Source organism: Pelophylax lessonae, assembly GCF_965119305.1.
Source record: "Pelophylax lessonae genome assembly, chromosome: 13".
NCBI classification, from domain to species: Eukaryota; Metazoa; Chordata; class Amphibia; order Anura; family Ranidae; genus Pelophylax; species Pelophylax lessonae.
Genome location: NC_138780.1, coordinates 182073779 through 182089800, shown reverse-complemented (window position 1 = coordinate 182089800; position 16022 = coordinate 182073779). Strand labels below are relative to the sequence as shown.

The 16022-nt window shown below is 45.1% G+C and overlaps 1 protein-coding gene across 5 annotated transcripts in view; it reads left to right on the top strand.

The window, feature by feature from the left end:
* The window catches only part of CEP128 (centrosomal protein 128), a 327084-nt gene that overhangs the window by 77012 nt on the left and 234050 nt on the right, over nt 1-16022 (top strand). For all 5 annotated transcript variants that reach the window (XR_014224748.1, XM_082242498.1, XM_082242499.1 and 2 more), the window contains exons 14-15: nt 5470-5903; nt 11764-11928. Coding sequence is in view for 4 of the 5 variants with exons in the window: in XM_082242498.1 (XP_082098624.1) it covers nt 5470-5903; nt 11764-11928 (599 nt within the window). In the remaining variant the exon portion in view is untranslated. The remainder of the gene's footprint in view (nt 1-5469; nt 5904-11763; nt 11929-16022) is intronic.

The following is a 16022-nucleotide window of genomic DNA, read 5'->3' as shown; positions in this document are numbered from 1 at the left end:
CTTCACTGTTGGGGTGATATTGGGCAGGTGATGAGCGGTGCCGGATTTCCTTCAGACATAATGTTTAGAAATGAGGCCAAACAGTTTAAACTTGGTTTCATCAGATTAGAGAATCTTGTTCCTCACAGTCTGAGTCCTTCAGGTGCTTTTTTGAAAACTCCAAGCGGGCTTTCGTGTGTTTTGGAGCGGTCAGGTTCTTGGTCAACCCTCTTCTAAGGCCCTTCTCCCCCGATTGCTCAGTTTGGCCAGGCAACCGGCTCTTGGAAGAGTCTTTGTGTGTTTTTTTTTTTTCAAAGGCAGCCTAAAGTATAAAATAAAACTATGCACACTCTTACATGTGACCCTACAAGCTACAAAAAACAAAAATCTCACTCTGTGTTTGTGTTTATATACAGTGCCTTGCGAAAGTATTCGGCCCCCTTGAACTTTGAGACCTTTTGCCACATTTCAGGCTTCAAACCTAAAGATATAAAACTGTAATTTTTTGTGAAGAATCAACAACAAGTGGGACACAATCATGAAGTGGAACAAAATGTATTGGATATTTCAAACTTTGTTAACAAATAAAAAAACTGAAAAATTGGGCGTGCAAAATTATTCAGCCCCCTTAAGTTAATACTTTGTAGTGCCACCTTTTGCTGCGATTACAGCTGTAAGTCGCTTGGGGTATGTCTCTATCAGTTTTGTACATCGAGAGACTGAAATTTTTGCCCATTCCTCCTTGCAAAACAGCTTGAGCTCAGTGAGGTTGGATGGAGAGTGTTTGTGAACAGCAGTTTTCAGTTCTTTCCACAGATTCTCGATTGGATTCAGGTCTGGACTTTGATTTGGCCATTCTAGCACCTGGATATGTTTATTTGAGAACCATTCCATTGTAGATTTTGCTTTATGTTTTGGATCATTGTCTTGTTGGAAGACAAATCTCCGTCCCAGTCTCAGGTCTTTTGCATACTCCATCAGGTTTTCTTCCAGAATGGTCCTGTGTTTGGCTCCATCCATCTTCCCATCAATTTTAACCATCTTCCCTGTCCCTGCTGAAGAAAAGTAGGCCCAAACCACGTTGCTGCCACCACCATGTTTGACAGTGGGGATGGTGTGTTCAGGGTGATGAGCTGTGTTGCTTTTACGCCTAACATAACATTTTGCATTGTTGCCTAAAAGTTTGATTTTGGTTTCATCTGACCAGAGCACCTTCTTCCACATGTTTGGTGTGTCTCCTAGGTGGCTTGTGGCAAACTTTAAACAACACTTTTTATGGATATCTTTAAGAAATGGCTTTCTTCTTGCCACTCTTCCATAAAGGCCAGATTTGTGCAGTATACGACTGATTGTTGTCCTATGGACAGAGTCTCCCACCTCAGCTGTAGATCTCTGCAGTTCATCCAGAGTGATCATGGGCCTCTTGGCTGCATCTCTGATCAGTCTTCTCCTTGTATGAGCTGAAAGTTTAGAGGGACGGCCAGGTCTTCGTAGATTTGCAGTGGTCTGATACTCCTTCCATTTCAATATTATCACTTGCACAGTGCTCCTTGGGATGTTTAAAGCTTGGGAAATCTTTTTGTATCCAAATCCGGCTTTAAACTTCTCCACAACAGTATCTCGGACCTGCCTGGTGTGTTCCTTGTTCTTCATGATGCTCTCTGTGATTTAAACGGACCTCTGAGACTATCACAGTGCAGGTGCATTTATACACAGACTTGATTACACACAGGTGGATTCTATTTATCATCATTAGTCATTTAGGTCAACATTGGATCATTCAGAGATCCTCACTCAACTTCTGGAGAGAGTACTTTTCTGCACTGAAAGTAAAGGGGCTGAATAATTTTGCACGCCCAATTTTTCAGTTTTTTATTTGTTAATAAAGTTTGAAATATCCAATAAATTTTGTTCCACTTCATGATTGTGTCCCACTTGTTGTTGATTCTTCACAAAAAATTACAGTTTTATATCTTTGTTTGAAGCCTGAAATGTGGCAAAAGGTCGAAAAGATTAAGGGGGCCGAATACTTTCGCAAGGCACTGTATGTAGAAAACAAATGGTATTCCACCTCTCCCTGGTTTTAGGGTGGCTAGGCAGATGACCCCTCTCCAGATGCCTTTTGGGAGCTAGGTTATCAGATTTTCACCCTCTTGTCTCTCTTGCCCATCAAGTGTTTTCTTATCGTCACAGTTGAGATTTGTTTGCTCGGTCTGTTGTGGGGGAACTTCCACCTCAGTTGCAAGGTTTGCTTATTTGAAGTGCCCCTGTCCCCTCCCTAAAACACTGCATAAAATAACCTGTGGCGGGATAAACAGATGATATAGTCACCTTTCCCTGGCTTCCGTAGTGCGGGGGGGGGGGGGGGGGACATCATCCTGCTGCTGCTGACGACAAAATCTTGCTCAGTGTAGGACTGCCTTTGTGCAAGATTTGAGATACTCCACATTCTCTGAGATCAGGCTCGTCACAGAAAGAGGTCACCCTCTCCTAGGTGCAGCAGGAGGAAGCCACGGAAAGGTGAGTATATTATATAATGTTTACTCCCACAGGTTCTTTATGCATCATTCCAGGGAGGAAGGGAGGCAACTTGAATATGCAGACTTTGCGTCTGAGGTTAAAGATCTGCTTTAAATTGAGAATTTAGGTCTGCCTTTTTTTGGAAGACTAAATCAGAAAAGTGAAAGTATCACAAGGGAACAAAAAAAAAATTCTAAAATGACAATTAAATTGAATAATGATTTTAGTGTGTGTGTGGGGGGCCATTATTCTACTACTCTGCTCTGCTCTGTAGAGCCAACTAAGATAGATGTTGGGGTCAGAGAAGATACTTCAGAATTAAGACCCAGGAGGCAGTTTATAACGATTTATAATTCTTTGCCCTTCCCTTTTCACCTTTGAATCTTTTGGGGTTTTTTCCTAGTCTGAGAAGCTATTGCAGTTCAGTCCAAGGAAAGCAGCATACTAAAAAAGATGGATTATCCTAGTTTAGTTTGGTGTAAATTATCAGCAAAAGGTAAGGCAAAAGAATGACTGGAACGCTTTTAGAAACTGGACAAATTTATTAAGAGAATTGATTTAGCTGATGTTATGGAAAAGAGCATAGGTATTGCCTATATTCCCCTTATAAAAGGATAAAACTGACAGATTCCATATTTACCATGAAAATTAGTTGGGAACCTATCTATTTCAGCTTTTTTATGCATGTTCCCCTTTGGGTCACACAATAAAACTGGCCCTAGACAAATCAAAATTCAGCCGGCTCGGTAGAAACTGGATGAATTTTGATCCATCAACAGGCGGACTGGTTGAACTGAAGTCAGTCTATTGATAGACTTCAGTACAACCAGTCTATCTGTTTTTTTTTCGTACTATAACTGCTGCTGGCTATAGCCCGCAAAAGTGATCATTGTGTTCTGATGGCAAGAAAACCTCAGAATAAAGGGAGGATGGATGGATTCCCCCATCAACACAGTCGGTGTTGATGGGGGAATCCCTCCCGTTGTGTTATTGAATTCTGAGGTTTCCTTGCATGTAAGAACAATAGAGCGATTTTCTTTCCTTCGACTTGTGGTTGAAGGAAAGAAAATTGCATACTGTATGGCCAACTAAAGCCCAATAAACTGTTGGCAGGGCACCATTTAGAGAAAGTGGAACAGGTGCATCCGATCTACTGCTTCAGGTGTAATTCTTTGTCAGCCTCAGAGACATGGCACGCTGTCTGGGAAGTCTCTGCAAACCTCCATATACAGTCAATGCAAAAATGAAAAGGCTGGCGCTATAAAAATCAGATAAACATGATTTTTTATTGATGCAGGTGAAAAACTTCCATCAAAATCCTACGTGTTTCGGCCGCCAGGCCTTATTCATGGCCATGATTAAGTGATTGTAAATGATCACCTTGTAGAACAACCTATTCAGTTTAAAATAGAAATGAAAAGCAAAACATTTGTGTAACGGAACCTCAGACCCACACTGTACTTGTGGTCTTCCGTCAGTATACGGCTTCCTTGCAGTCATGAACATAGATATCAAATCCCAGCCGCTGTCATACAAAACTAGCCTGACACTTAGCTTGTATACTGGAAACAACTAACTCCTTTATTAAAACAAACAGACTTTTATACACTTTAGAAGTAGGTTGGTCACTACATGAATATTTACCCAAAACATCACACAATGAATAGCTAACGAGGTACAGCTGACTCATGGCTAATCCCATCTAGACAAGGTTATTATTCACATGCTAATTAGCTCAGCGTACTTAAGTCAGCCTGGAAGCCCAGACTGCCGGCACCAAAGGTAAAACAAGATATAATATACATTATTATAGTGTAAATACTGAGATCCCACAGTAAACAATAGGTGAGCAAATCAGCATAATTTACAATGCGTGGAAGACAGGTGTTTGAGCTGATGACATGCACCTGTCACAATTCTGACCAACTGAAGCAGTCCAAACCATCAATTCAATTTATCTGTCATAGTTTTTTCACTGTCAGTGACAGTGCGAACCGTCACAATTTGTGTATAGATATGAAGAACAATTTTACGTTTTCTTTCTCTTTTTGAAGTGATCACATGCCCTCCTTTCTCCGCTGCATAAGAGCTGAGGGGAGGAGAAGCAACAGTACAATGAGCTTCCCAGTGAAAGTCTGTATGGGCGCGGGGGGGTTCCGGACAAGCCTGATCATTGGAGGAGAGCAGGCTGAGCTCCCAGCACAGCTGTAGGACTGACCAAGGTGTGTTCTCCTGCTTAGTTTGGTCAGTTTTTTTTTTTTTTCATAGACAAGCAGAGGGACTGGCAGAAACACCATGGATTTCGCACAAAGGAAGTAATACGAAGAGAACAGGAGACTTTCTCAATACCAATATATGGTACAACAAGCACATATCATGAATATGAAATGTTGGGTTTACACACTCTTTAAGGCCTGCCGAATCACGTTGGATTTTTATGTCTGTTTTTCACCTGCATCAATAAATACATGTTTTAGCCAATTTTCATGGCACCAGCCTTTCCCTCTTTGCATTGACCATTTAGAAAAACGCAGGTTGACACATATTTATATTGGTGCAATAAATAAACACCATGCAATTTCTGGTTGAATGTGATGTGTGTAAGCTAGAGAAATTTGTGCAACATATAATTGAACGCTTTGCATATATATTCGGTGCATAGAATAAGCCCCTTAGTACACTAAGCTGTAGGTGGTGCAGGACTCCTTTTAAACTATGGTCCCTGCAACATAATGGTTAACTTGTCTCTATTAGCACATTTTTGGAACAGTTTTGCAGATAATTATCCTTTTGGAATTTCTATTTTTGTGCCCATTGGGGTCCACTGCTCTTTGATGTGAAAGAACATGTTAGCTAGGGTAGGTGAACACAGCAACTGGTTGTGAGAGAGGAGATGGTATCTAAAGTAGGGGGTAAACATAGCAACTGTTGATTGTATCCTGCATACACTTTTCTTTGGTTGAATTAAAGGGGAGCTCCAAAGACAGGTGGAAGTCCAGCAACAGCTTCAGGAGGACCGTGAGAAGCTGCAAGAAGAGCTATTGTCCGCTGGTCGGGCTCAGGAGAAGAGCAACAACAAAATACTGGAACTTCAGGAAGCTGTCCGAGATCTGAGCGTCGAGAGGGCGGAGCTGAGCAGCAGATTGGCACAGGAGGAGAAGAGCGGCAAAGAGCTTAGACGAAACCTGTGTGAGGCCCAGAAACAGGCTGAGTTTGCTCGGGAAGAGCTGAATTCGGCAGGCAGACAGCTAAAGATGGAACGGGAGGTGCATCAGCGAGAACTGACCGATCTGCGGTCCACAGCCCAGACTGCTAAGAGCAAACACGATCGCAACATCCAGGAAATGCTGGAACACTTCAGGCAAGAAAGAGAAGAGCTGGAGAGTCACATCCGCAGCCTCAAGGTGATGCGAGTGACAGATAAGTGTGCAGAAATGTTTCCCATTGCTGAAATTATTTTACAACTGTCTTGATTGTTTAGAGCTAGAGACTGCACTGGGCTGATTTGAGTTATGCTTAGTTGATATTAGATAGTTCCATGGATGGGTGGTAGTGTTTTAAGTCCTTTTTGGAGCTCTCAGTGTCTGGAGTGATGCCACACTTGATGGAAGGATTTGTATGTCCCGTGGGTCTATATTTATTTGTTATAACTACTATTATTATTCATTTATGTAATTATTCATTTATCATTATTATTATCGCCATTATTTTTGTATTTCTTCTAATATGATTTTTTTATTCTATTACTTTCAAACTGGTCTCATATGATATATCGAATTCTTTGTTCATACGTTGGAAAAATATCAATATATTATTTTAATATTATTTTTGACATCCAATCAAATCTTTTTTACATCCAGTTCATTTTTTTTTTTAACTTCTCTTTTGTTTATTGACGGGGACAGCTCCAGAATCTTCTAAACCATTGGGTTATGCTGCTCTCTACTGGAGTAGGACACTAGGCAGGAAAAAGCTTTACCATGCCTATGGAGCTGTCCCAGGGGATATACTCTTACACTCTGCTATAGGCATTGTTTTTTTTCTGCCTAGTCAGGAGTAACGACCTAGTTCCTTGCTGGGATCTCTGGTCCTAGCATTTTTTCCGTTTTAAATTGATTTTTTTCCTCTTTTATTATTTTCTGTTCCTGTGAGAACTACAATCAACTACTGGACTGGGCGATGGACTGGATATTCTAGATCTTTAAGGTCTCCCCAGTCCGTTCCAGGCCTCAGCTTCACGCTAGGTCAGCCGCGACATAGCCCCACATTGACGGGGCTCGCCTGCGAGTTAAACTCGAAGATGCATATGACCTGGTCGCGGCCTGAGTCACATCAATCCTCCTGGCCGAAAGCACCCCCATTGCGGAGTGGAGAGGTGTTTGATCCGAAACAGAGCCCACTCGTTTCCACGGTATGGTAAGTAGTTGTCCCCCCCCCCCCTCTCTCCCTTGCGGGTTTTGGGGGGGGGGGCGGTGGGACCCCCGGGTTCCCCTCCTTCTCCCCAGCCCCTCTAGCTTCACTGTTGGTCTTCCAAACCCTCTCACCCTACCCCCCCCAGTGTATGTGTGCTGGCTTTTGCCATGTGCACTGACTGGGGGCTTCCTTTGTGGTTGCTGCTGACCAGTTCTCTCTGGGCGCACTCCGGGGGTTACAACAGGGTCCTTCGCCACCCTGTGGGTTAGTGACCTAGGCAGGGGGTCCTAAGGGCTCTCGGCTGTTGTATTGGGCTGGGGGAGCGGATGGGTTCACATGCGCATGCCGCCGCACCCGGCTGAAAGCCAAGCCTTCTGCGCAGGATCGAGGCAGAAGGGATCCCGGTCATTCTAGTGGCTCCAGACTGGCCTCACCAGTCTTGGTACTTCGATCGGGTTTGGCTGCTTGCCGCTGTTTCTTGCAGACTTCCTCTTGGAGAAGATCTATTGGCCCAAGGGCCAGTCTTCCATCCTGGCTTAAACTGCTTGGCTGTTGAAAGCCAGGTGCTGAAGGATAGGGGGTTGTATGAATCGGGGATTCCGACGTTGTTCGAGGCTAGAAAATCTACCTCCTAAGAAGATTTACCATCGCGCCTGGAAGATGTACATTGCGTGATGTGAGTCTCTTTGAGCTCATCCCTGTTCCCTTTCAGTGGCTCGGATTGTGGCATTCCTCCAATGAGGTTTTGAACAGCGCCTGGCCTTGGGCACCGTCAAGGGCCAGGTTTTTTTGGCCTTGGCGGTCTTCTTTTACCGTCCTTTGACTACGCATTTTTTGGTTCGCACCTTTATTCAGGGGGTTTGCCACTTGGCTCCCCCAGTACAGTCTCAGTTGCCTCTGTGGAATCTCAATTTGGTGCTGTTGGTTGTCCAGTAACCGCCATTCAAAGCTATTCACAAGCTTCCTCTGCTTACATTGTCCCAGAAGGTAGCCTTCTTGGTGACTATTACTTCTGCAGGCAGGGTGTTGGAGCTGGCGGCGTTGTCTTGTTGTTCCCCTTACCTGGTGGCTCACAGAGGTAAAGTGGTGCCTCGCCCTTGTCAGTCTTTCCTTCCTAAGGTTGTTTTTTTTTTTTTTTTTCCATCTGAATGAAGACATTGTGTTGCCTTCCCTGTGTCCTAAGCCTAAACATCCTAGGGATATTGCTTGCACTCTCTGGATGGGGGTCAGGCACTCAGGGTGTACCTTGCTGCAACCGAGTGGTTTAGGAAATCAGCCTTACTGTTTGTCCTTACGGATGGACCTCGCAAAGGGGTGGTCACATCTGTCACGACCATTTCCAGATGGAAAAGACAGATGGTGGTGCAGATCTATTCCATCAAGGGTCAGGTTCCTCCGCTCCCTCTTAAGACGCTTTCTACGTGGGTGCTTAATGCCTTATGGGCTTTCTGCCACCTGGCGTCAGTGATACAGGTTTGCAAGGCGGCCACCTGGTCGTCTGTGCACACTTCCACAAAACCTCCTCCTGTGTTTTTCCTATAGCCCTTGATTGTTTTTTTTTTGGATTTCCTTTGTTCCTTTTGACTGCCCCAGTTGTGGAGGTACCCCCCCTTTGTATATAGGACAAATGGTGATGTTGCAGCACCTATATATTATATATATTCTAGACGCCTCAGGCTACTATGTGTGCTTTCATTTTCCCCTTTTCTTCCAGTACTTGCTCAACCAGGCTGATAATATATTCCTAAATATCTGCCCAAATTCACTTACCCACCAGTAATGAATAGTGGTCCACTGAAATTAAAATTCCGGATGTACTTGTCCGAAAACCGAAATGTCCCGGGGGGTATACGCCCACACTCAGCTATAGGCACTCAGTTTTGTTACAAGCAGTGACAGAAGAAAACCAACTCCACAGAGAGGTGGGTGCCGTGTCCGTCAATAAATAGAGAAATGGATTTTACGGTAAGTCAAAAATCCCATTTTCTCTTTCGTTCATTGACGGACACCGCTCCTGATTCTTAACCATTGGGATGTCCCAAAGCAGCGTCAAACATGAGGGGAGGGAAAACGGCAGAAAAGAATTCCCAAGGCTAACTATAGCTAACCAGGTAACATGGAGCTCAACAATAACTATTAAAGGAGGAACCTGTCTCCTAATTGAATAGGCCTGAATCACTGTCTGTCTGATCCATCTGGAAATGGCCGAAGTAGAAGCGGCCAACCCTTTTCGAGGTCCAACTGTGAGTACAAATAGTGAGTCTGGCTCCATAGCGGCCAGGTACACCCTGATTGCCCGAACCACATCCAGGGAATGCAGAGAAATTTCCTTAGGATGTTTAGACCTGGAACATAGGGAAGGCAACACAATGTTTTCATTGAAATGGAAATCCGAGAGGACCTTTGGAAGGAACAACAGACTGGGACAAAGAACCACCTTAGCTCTGTAAACCAACAGGTAAGGTGATTGACAGGACAACGTCGCCAGCTCCAACACCCTGCATGCAGAAGTAATAGCCACCAAAAAGGCCACCTTCTGGAACAACGTAAGCAGGGGAACCTAACGATTATTTTTGAAGGGAGATTCTTGGATAACTGAAAACATCAATTTGAGGACCCACGGCGTTAATAGAGATCGCACTGGAGGAACCAAGTGTCAAGCTCCTTGGATAAAGATATGCACCAAGGAAAGAAAACTACCAAGGCCGAAACCTGGCCCTTGATGGAGGAAAGCCAAGATCCGAGTCACCAAAAAGGAGCGAGGGAGAACCCCAAAACACTCACACCACGCAACGTACATCTTCCAAGTACGATGGTAGATCTTCATAGAGGTAGATTTTCTAACCTTTATCCTTCAGCACCTGGCTTTCAACAGCCAAGCCATTAAAACCAGCGACTGTAAAGCAGGATGGAAGATTGGCCCTTGGGACAGCAGATCTTCCCTGAGAGGAAATCCCCAAGGAGCATCGGCGACCAGCCGTACCAGATCGGCGTACCAAGACCAGCGAGGCCAGTCTGGAGCCACTAGATCCTGCGCAGGAGTCTTGACAGAAGTTTAAGAGGGGGAAAGATGTAAAACAGATGATACAGACCCCAAGGAGCCACTAGTGCATCTGAGGCGTCAGTCAGAGGAACCCCAGATCATGCACAAACCTCTGTACCTTCCTGTTGAGACGAGAGGCCAACAGGTCCACCTCGGGAGCATCCCATCGTAAACACAACTGTTGAAACACCTGCGGATGAAGTGACCATTCCTCCTAGTCCAGTGCTTTCGACTGCGGCAATCCGCCTGCCAATTTTTCATCCCTGGAATGTGTATGGCAGAGAGGGCTGGAAAGAAGCGTTCTGCCCACCTTAGAATGCCGGCTACTTCCCGAGTCACCGGGATTTCTTGTGCCCCCCTTGGTGATTAACATAGGACACGGCTGTGGCATTGTACAATTGGATTCGTACCTGACACCCCCGAAGACAACTTGTCCACTGATCCAGACAAAGACATAATATCATTTCATTTAATTAAATAATGGGTGAATCCCTTGCTGCCTCGATCCTGCACAGGAGTCTTGGCAGAAGTTTGAGAGGGGGAAAGGCATAAATCAGACGATATAAATGACAAGGAGCCACTTCCTTGGCGTTAGTATGGCCAGACTGGGGGGGACCCTCTGAATCTAGATTATCCAGTCCGTCGCCCAGTCCGGCAGTTGATAGTAGATTCTCACAAGAACAAAATAAAAAAAATAAGAAAAAGTCCATTTAACAGTAAAACAATTGCCAGGACCAGAGATCCCAGCAAAGAACTAGGTCCTTACTCCTGACTAGGCAGAAAAAAAACAAAACCGTGCCTATAGCTGAGTGTGGGTGTATACCCCCTGGGACTGCCCATAGGCATAGTCAAGCTTTTTCCTGCCTAGTGTCCTACTCCTGTAGGGGGCAATATAACCCAATGGTTAAGAAGAATCAGGAGCTGTGTCCGTCAATGAACAAAAGAGGAAAAAAATGGTGAATTCAATTGTGGCTGGCGTTTTTGCACTGAAGTTAATAGGGGGTGTTTTTGCATTGAGATCAATGGGACACGATTTTGCATTGAGGTCAGTGGGACGCGATTTTGTATTGCAGTCAATGGGACGAAGCATGCAATTATCAGAACTTTTATTTTTTTTCTGTTGGCAAAACGCTGATAACCCTATTCTCGGCTGATCGTTTTCGGTGGCCGATCTATCGGGGCATCCCTAATTAATTGATCGTTATTTTTAATAATCAATTGTAATCCTTCCTTCAAGTGTGTCATCACTCCAGACACCGGGTGCTCCTCTCTCCCTATCCAGTTATCTTTATAACTGTATTGGAAGTTTTTCATATTATTGTTTGCCTATTATATAATAACTGTAATTATTCAATTTAAAAAAATGTGTACATTGTCTTTGGCTGAGGGATACGTCCTGAGATGGGTTTTACAATAGATTAGCTTAGTTTAGGAAAGATTGTTTTTTAGGAAGTGGTGTGATATAGGCCACACTTCCAAACATGGTGTGCGTTTTTTTGCTGCACCAACCCTCCCTGTAGTCTTGCATTTTGTTTGCAGACAATTGCATGTTCCCACAATTTGCTGCAGCCACATAATTTAAGCTTTGTGCAGTCATTTGCTGCATATGAATGTTATCGATCAAATCACAAGTCAGGAGTAGATTGGCACAAATTTACTCTGTGACCAGCCAGGCTGGAAAGGAGGGATCTCTGCCAGTGCCAGGGTCCCAAACACCAGATATACCATCTGCCCTGCTCTACTCACACTGGACATATAGCTGTTGGAATTGACCCTCATTATATGTGAATTTTTTTTTTTTTTTTTAGGCTGAGCTTATCAACTGCAAGTCTTTGGTGAGATCGGAACGCCAGCGAGTGGAGAAGATGAAAGTGGAATGCGACAAACTTTCAGAGGAAGTGTTGCGGGGTAGAGAGGAAAGCGCCACCTTGCGGTGCAAGTACCAGCTGGCTGCACAGGATGCAGAGGAGAAGGTGAGAGCAGGAGACTAGGATGGTCTACAGATGAAGGTTAGATCTTTTTTGCCTGCGTGCTGCAGTCAGCCAATCAATTTTCAACATTCTCTTTCATTCATTGAAGGACACAGCAATGGAGGGAGTCTATTAGCTGGGGTATGCTGCCATGTTTATAGATCAGGGGTTGGCAACCCAAGAGTGGTGGAGATCTACTTTAGAAACCAATGATCACAGAGGAGGTTAGCATGTTAAGGGGGGTGTTGTCAGTAATGATTGGGCAATAAGATAACCACGCATTGGTTGTCATTGTGAGCCATTCCTCCTTAACCATTTGCCGACCAGCCCCCGTAGTTTTACTGCGGCAGGTTGGCTCCGTCCCGCAAAACTACGTACATGTACGTCACTTCACGGGACAGCTAGTGGGGGAGCGCGTGCATTGGCCACAGGGGAAGACACTCACGATTGCTCCCCGTGGAGACAGAACGTCAGTCTGCCGTTATTTAGAAACACGGGTCTATGTGTTCATGCAGCAAGCCCCCCCCCACAGTTAGAAAGCACCCCCTAGGGACACATTAAACCCCTTTATTCGCCCCTGGCGTTAACCCCTTCCCTGCTATTGTCATTAGTACAGTACCAGTGCATATTTTTAGCACTGACTACCAATGTCACTGGTCCCCCCAAAAGTGTCAAAAATGTCAGGGGTCCGATCTGTCCGCCGCAATGTCGCAGTTCCACAAAAAATTCGCTGATCGCCGCCAATACTAGTAAAAAAAATAAAATTAAATTAAAATGACATAAATCTTTCCCCGGGTTTGTAGATGCGATCACTTTTGCGCAAACCAATCAATATACTCTTATTGGGATTTTTGTTTCCAAAAATATGTAGCAGAATACAAATTGGCCTAAAATGATGAAAAAATTTTATTTTTTATTGGGAATTTTCTATAGCAGAAAGAAAAATTATTGTGTTTTTTTTTTTTTTTTTTTTTAGAATTGCCACTCTTTTTTTTTTGCTTATAGCGCAGAAAATAAAAATCGCACAGGTGATCAAATACCGCCAAAAGAGCTTTATTGGTGGGGAAAAAAGGACATCGATTTTATTTGGGTACAGCGTCGCACGCCCGCGCAGTTGTCAGTTAAAGTAAGGCAGTGCCGTAAATCTAAAATGGCCTGGTTCTTTAAGGGGGTAAAACCTTACGGTCCCAGAAGTGGTTAAGCTGCGCTTTCCTTACGTTCATGATCAGTGAGCCTCCCCCCTCAATACAGTATGTTAATTTTACTGTTGCTCATTATAGTGTTGGTCATCGTTAGTAGTAAAAACCCCCAGTGCCAACATTATGTCCACCCCAGTGCCACCATCATATCCCTTAGTGCCTTGACCCTCGTCAGACATTCTTTTCTTTTTCCCTCCCCTCCCCCATATGCTGAACGGTGCAGGGAAATGGGGCAGAACATAGCCAGCTGTTTTGTCGTAGCGCTTGTATGTAATGCCATATGCAATTGCCTGGTATGATCTAGAGATGGGTGCAGGGGCCAGAGTAGCATAACAAAATTGGCTTCCCTCAGCTTTGCAGTGCCACTCTGATCTGAAGTTACAGAGGGAGTGGGCAGGTACGGGAGCTGGCAGTCTGCAGGCCCAAGATCAACTGATAGATAATTGTGAACGATGGGTAGCCAACCCATATTAGAGATTATCTGCAGTGCTGCATCCCTTTACCTTTCCGCTGCCAGAGTCGTTTTCGCATTTTTTACATACATGCTTAAAAAATAATTTTAGCCCCTGAGCCCCGGTTCACACTTGTGCGAGTGCCGGGTTCGCATGTAATGTCGGAGCGCACTGCTCCTTCATTACATGCGATCGGCTGTGCGGTGCGAGTTTAGCCATACACTTTGTATGGCTAAATTCGCACCGCAGCCGCAGCAAACACGCACAGGGACCCTTTTTGGAAGCCTCAGGATCGGATCGCACAGCGGTTCACACTTTTGCGATCCGATCCTGTGCGAACTGCACGATCGCACTGCGATATGCGATCAAACTGGGGGTGTCGTTAAGATTACATTGACACCCCCAGCGTATCGCATATGGCAGTGTGAACTGCCGGGGGTGCGTGTGCAATGCGGGAACAGGCTGCGAATTCGCAGCCTTCCCGCACTCACATAAGTGTGAACCGGGGCTGAAGATTACATAAAACCCCAAAACATATTTTTTTCTGAAAGCAGACACCCTAGAGAATAAAATAGTGGTAGTTCTAATTTTTGTCACACGATATTACCGCAAAGGTCTAGGAAACGCAAACTTTTCAGTAAAAAATACACTTAAGTTAATTTTAGGGCACACAAACATAATAAATTACCCAATTGTTTGATAAAACCTAAGGTCCAGGGTCTAACCCTATGTCGCCTCTGTGCTGCATTCCAGAGGCTGACCCAGAAGTGATGTCAACCATGTCCCTTTCCGGGTCAGCAACATCTCTCCCCTCTACCTAGTGGCACCCGCTATGTTGGTCCCGGGCCCACAGATGGACAAGGGTCCCCAGGATACATGGGGGCGCGACCATAACCGGGGGGGGGGGGGGGTGGAAGTAATCGGTTGGCAACACAGCTGCACAAATTCTTCCATCTGACCGACAGGAGTCTGCTTGTCAGATTTACACACAACTGAATGTGTGTAACAACTCCTGCTGTTAGGTCTGTATGATGTACGGACCTGGCAGCGAAAGGGTTAATAAACATTAAAAAAGAAAAAAAAAGATTTTTGCCATTAGTACATGAGGTCAGATTTTCTTTACAGGATATGATTACATTTCTCAACTGCTGACAGCACCTCAAAAGATTTTGAGGTCTGCTTGTTGGGCTTTAACGCTTCACAAAAGGTGAACGTGTTCATGGTGACCAATCAAATTCTTGGTTTAATTTTCCCAGACAGTAAAATGTGAAACCTGGTTGGTTGCTACGAGTTAAACTGGACATAACCAAAAACTGCATATGGCCAGCATGACTTTTTTTTGGAGATTTTTTGCTTTTGTTTTGTGGAGTTACTCAGCAGAGGTGTACTTCTCCAGTCAGTCAGCTGGGGGAGCTTCAGTCTCACTGAATACTTGCAGTCATGGAGGGAAGAGAGACTATTCTCTTAGTCTCAGTCCCGTTAAAGTCTGTTCTAGAGTAGCCACGTGTTCTGCGAGTCTGCATGTGCTGTATCGAGATAGTATTGTGCAGAGTGTGCTTGTGATGAGACATTGTGAGTGGTTGTGACAGTGCAGGAGTGTGGGCTCAGCACATGTCACCCCAGGAATCCCACTGACACATCACACATATGAAACATGTGGAAGGCAGTAAATGGTTGCTTTGATGTGTCAGTGGATCAGTGCATATAGGCTCCACATGACCAGCAATATCTGTTTCCATTGTCCTTATCAGCGGGAGCTTCCCCTACAGACGCTGCTAATTTTCTTCTCATGTGATAGCCGGCTTCTGACTGAGGAGCTATATCGGGATAGAGGGGTGGATAGGATGGCAAGCAGAGTGCCTTGAGTGCAGAGTGTAGCCATAGTATGGGGAGAGTAGAGTGTTCGGAGTGCAGCCATACTCCTAGGATGGGGAGAGCAAAGTGCCCCGGAGTGCAGCCATACTCATAGGATGGGGAGAGCAGAGTGCCCGGAGTGCAGCCATACTCATAGGATGGGGACAGCAGAGTGCCCAGGGTGCAGCCATATTCATAGGATGGGGAGAGCAGAGTGCCCGGAATGCAGCCATACTCATAGGATGGGGACAGCAGAGTGCCCAGGGTGCAGCCATATTCATAGGATGGGGAGAGCAGACTGCAGCCATATTCACAGGATTTGCGAGAGCAGACTGCAGCCTTATTCACAGGATGGCGAGAGCAGACTGCAACCATATTCACAGGATGGCGAGAGCAGACTGCAGCCATATTCACAGGATGGCGAGAGCAGACTGCAACCATATTCACAGGATGGCGAGAGCAGACTGCAGCCATATTCACAGGATGGCGAGAGCAGACTGCAGCCATATTCACAGGATGGCGAGAGCAGACTGCAACCATATTCACAGGATGGCGAGAGCAGACTGCAACCATATTCACAGGATGGCGAGAG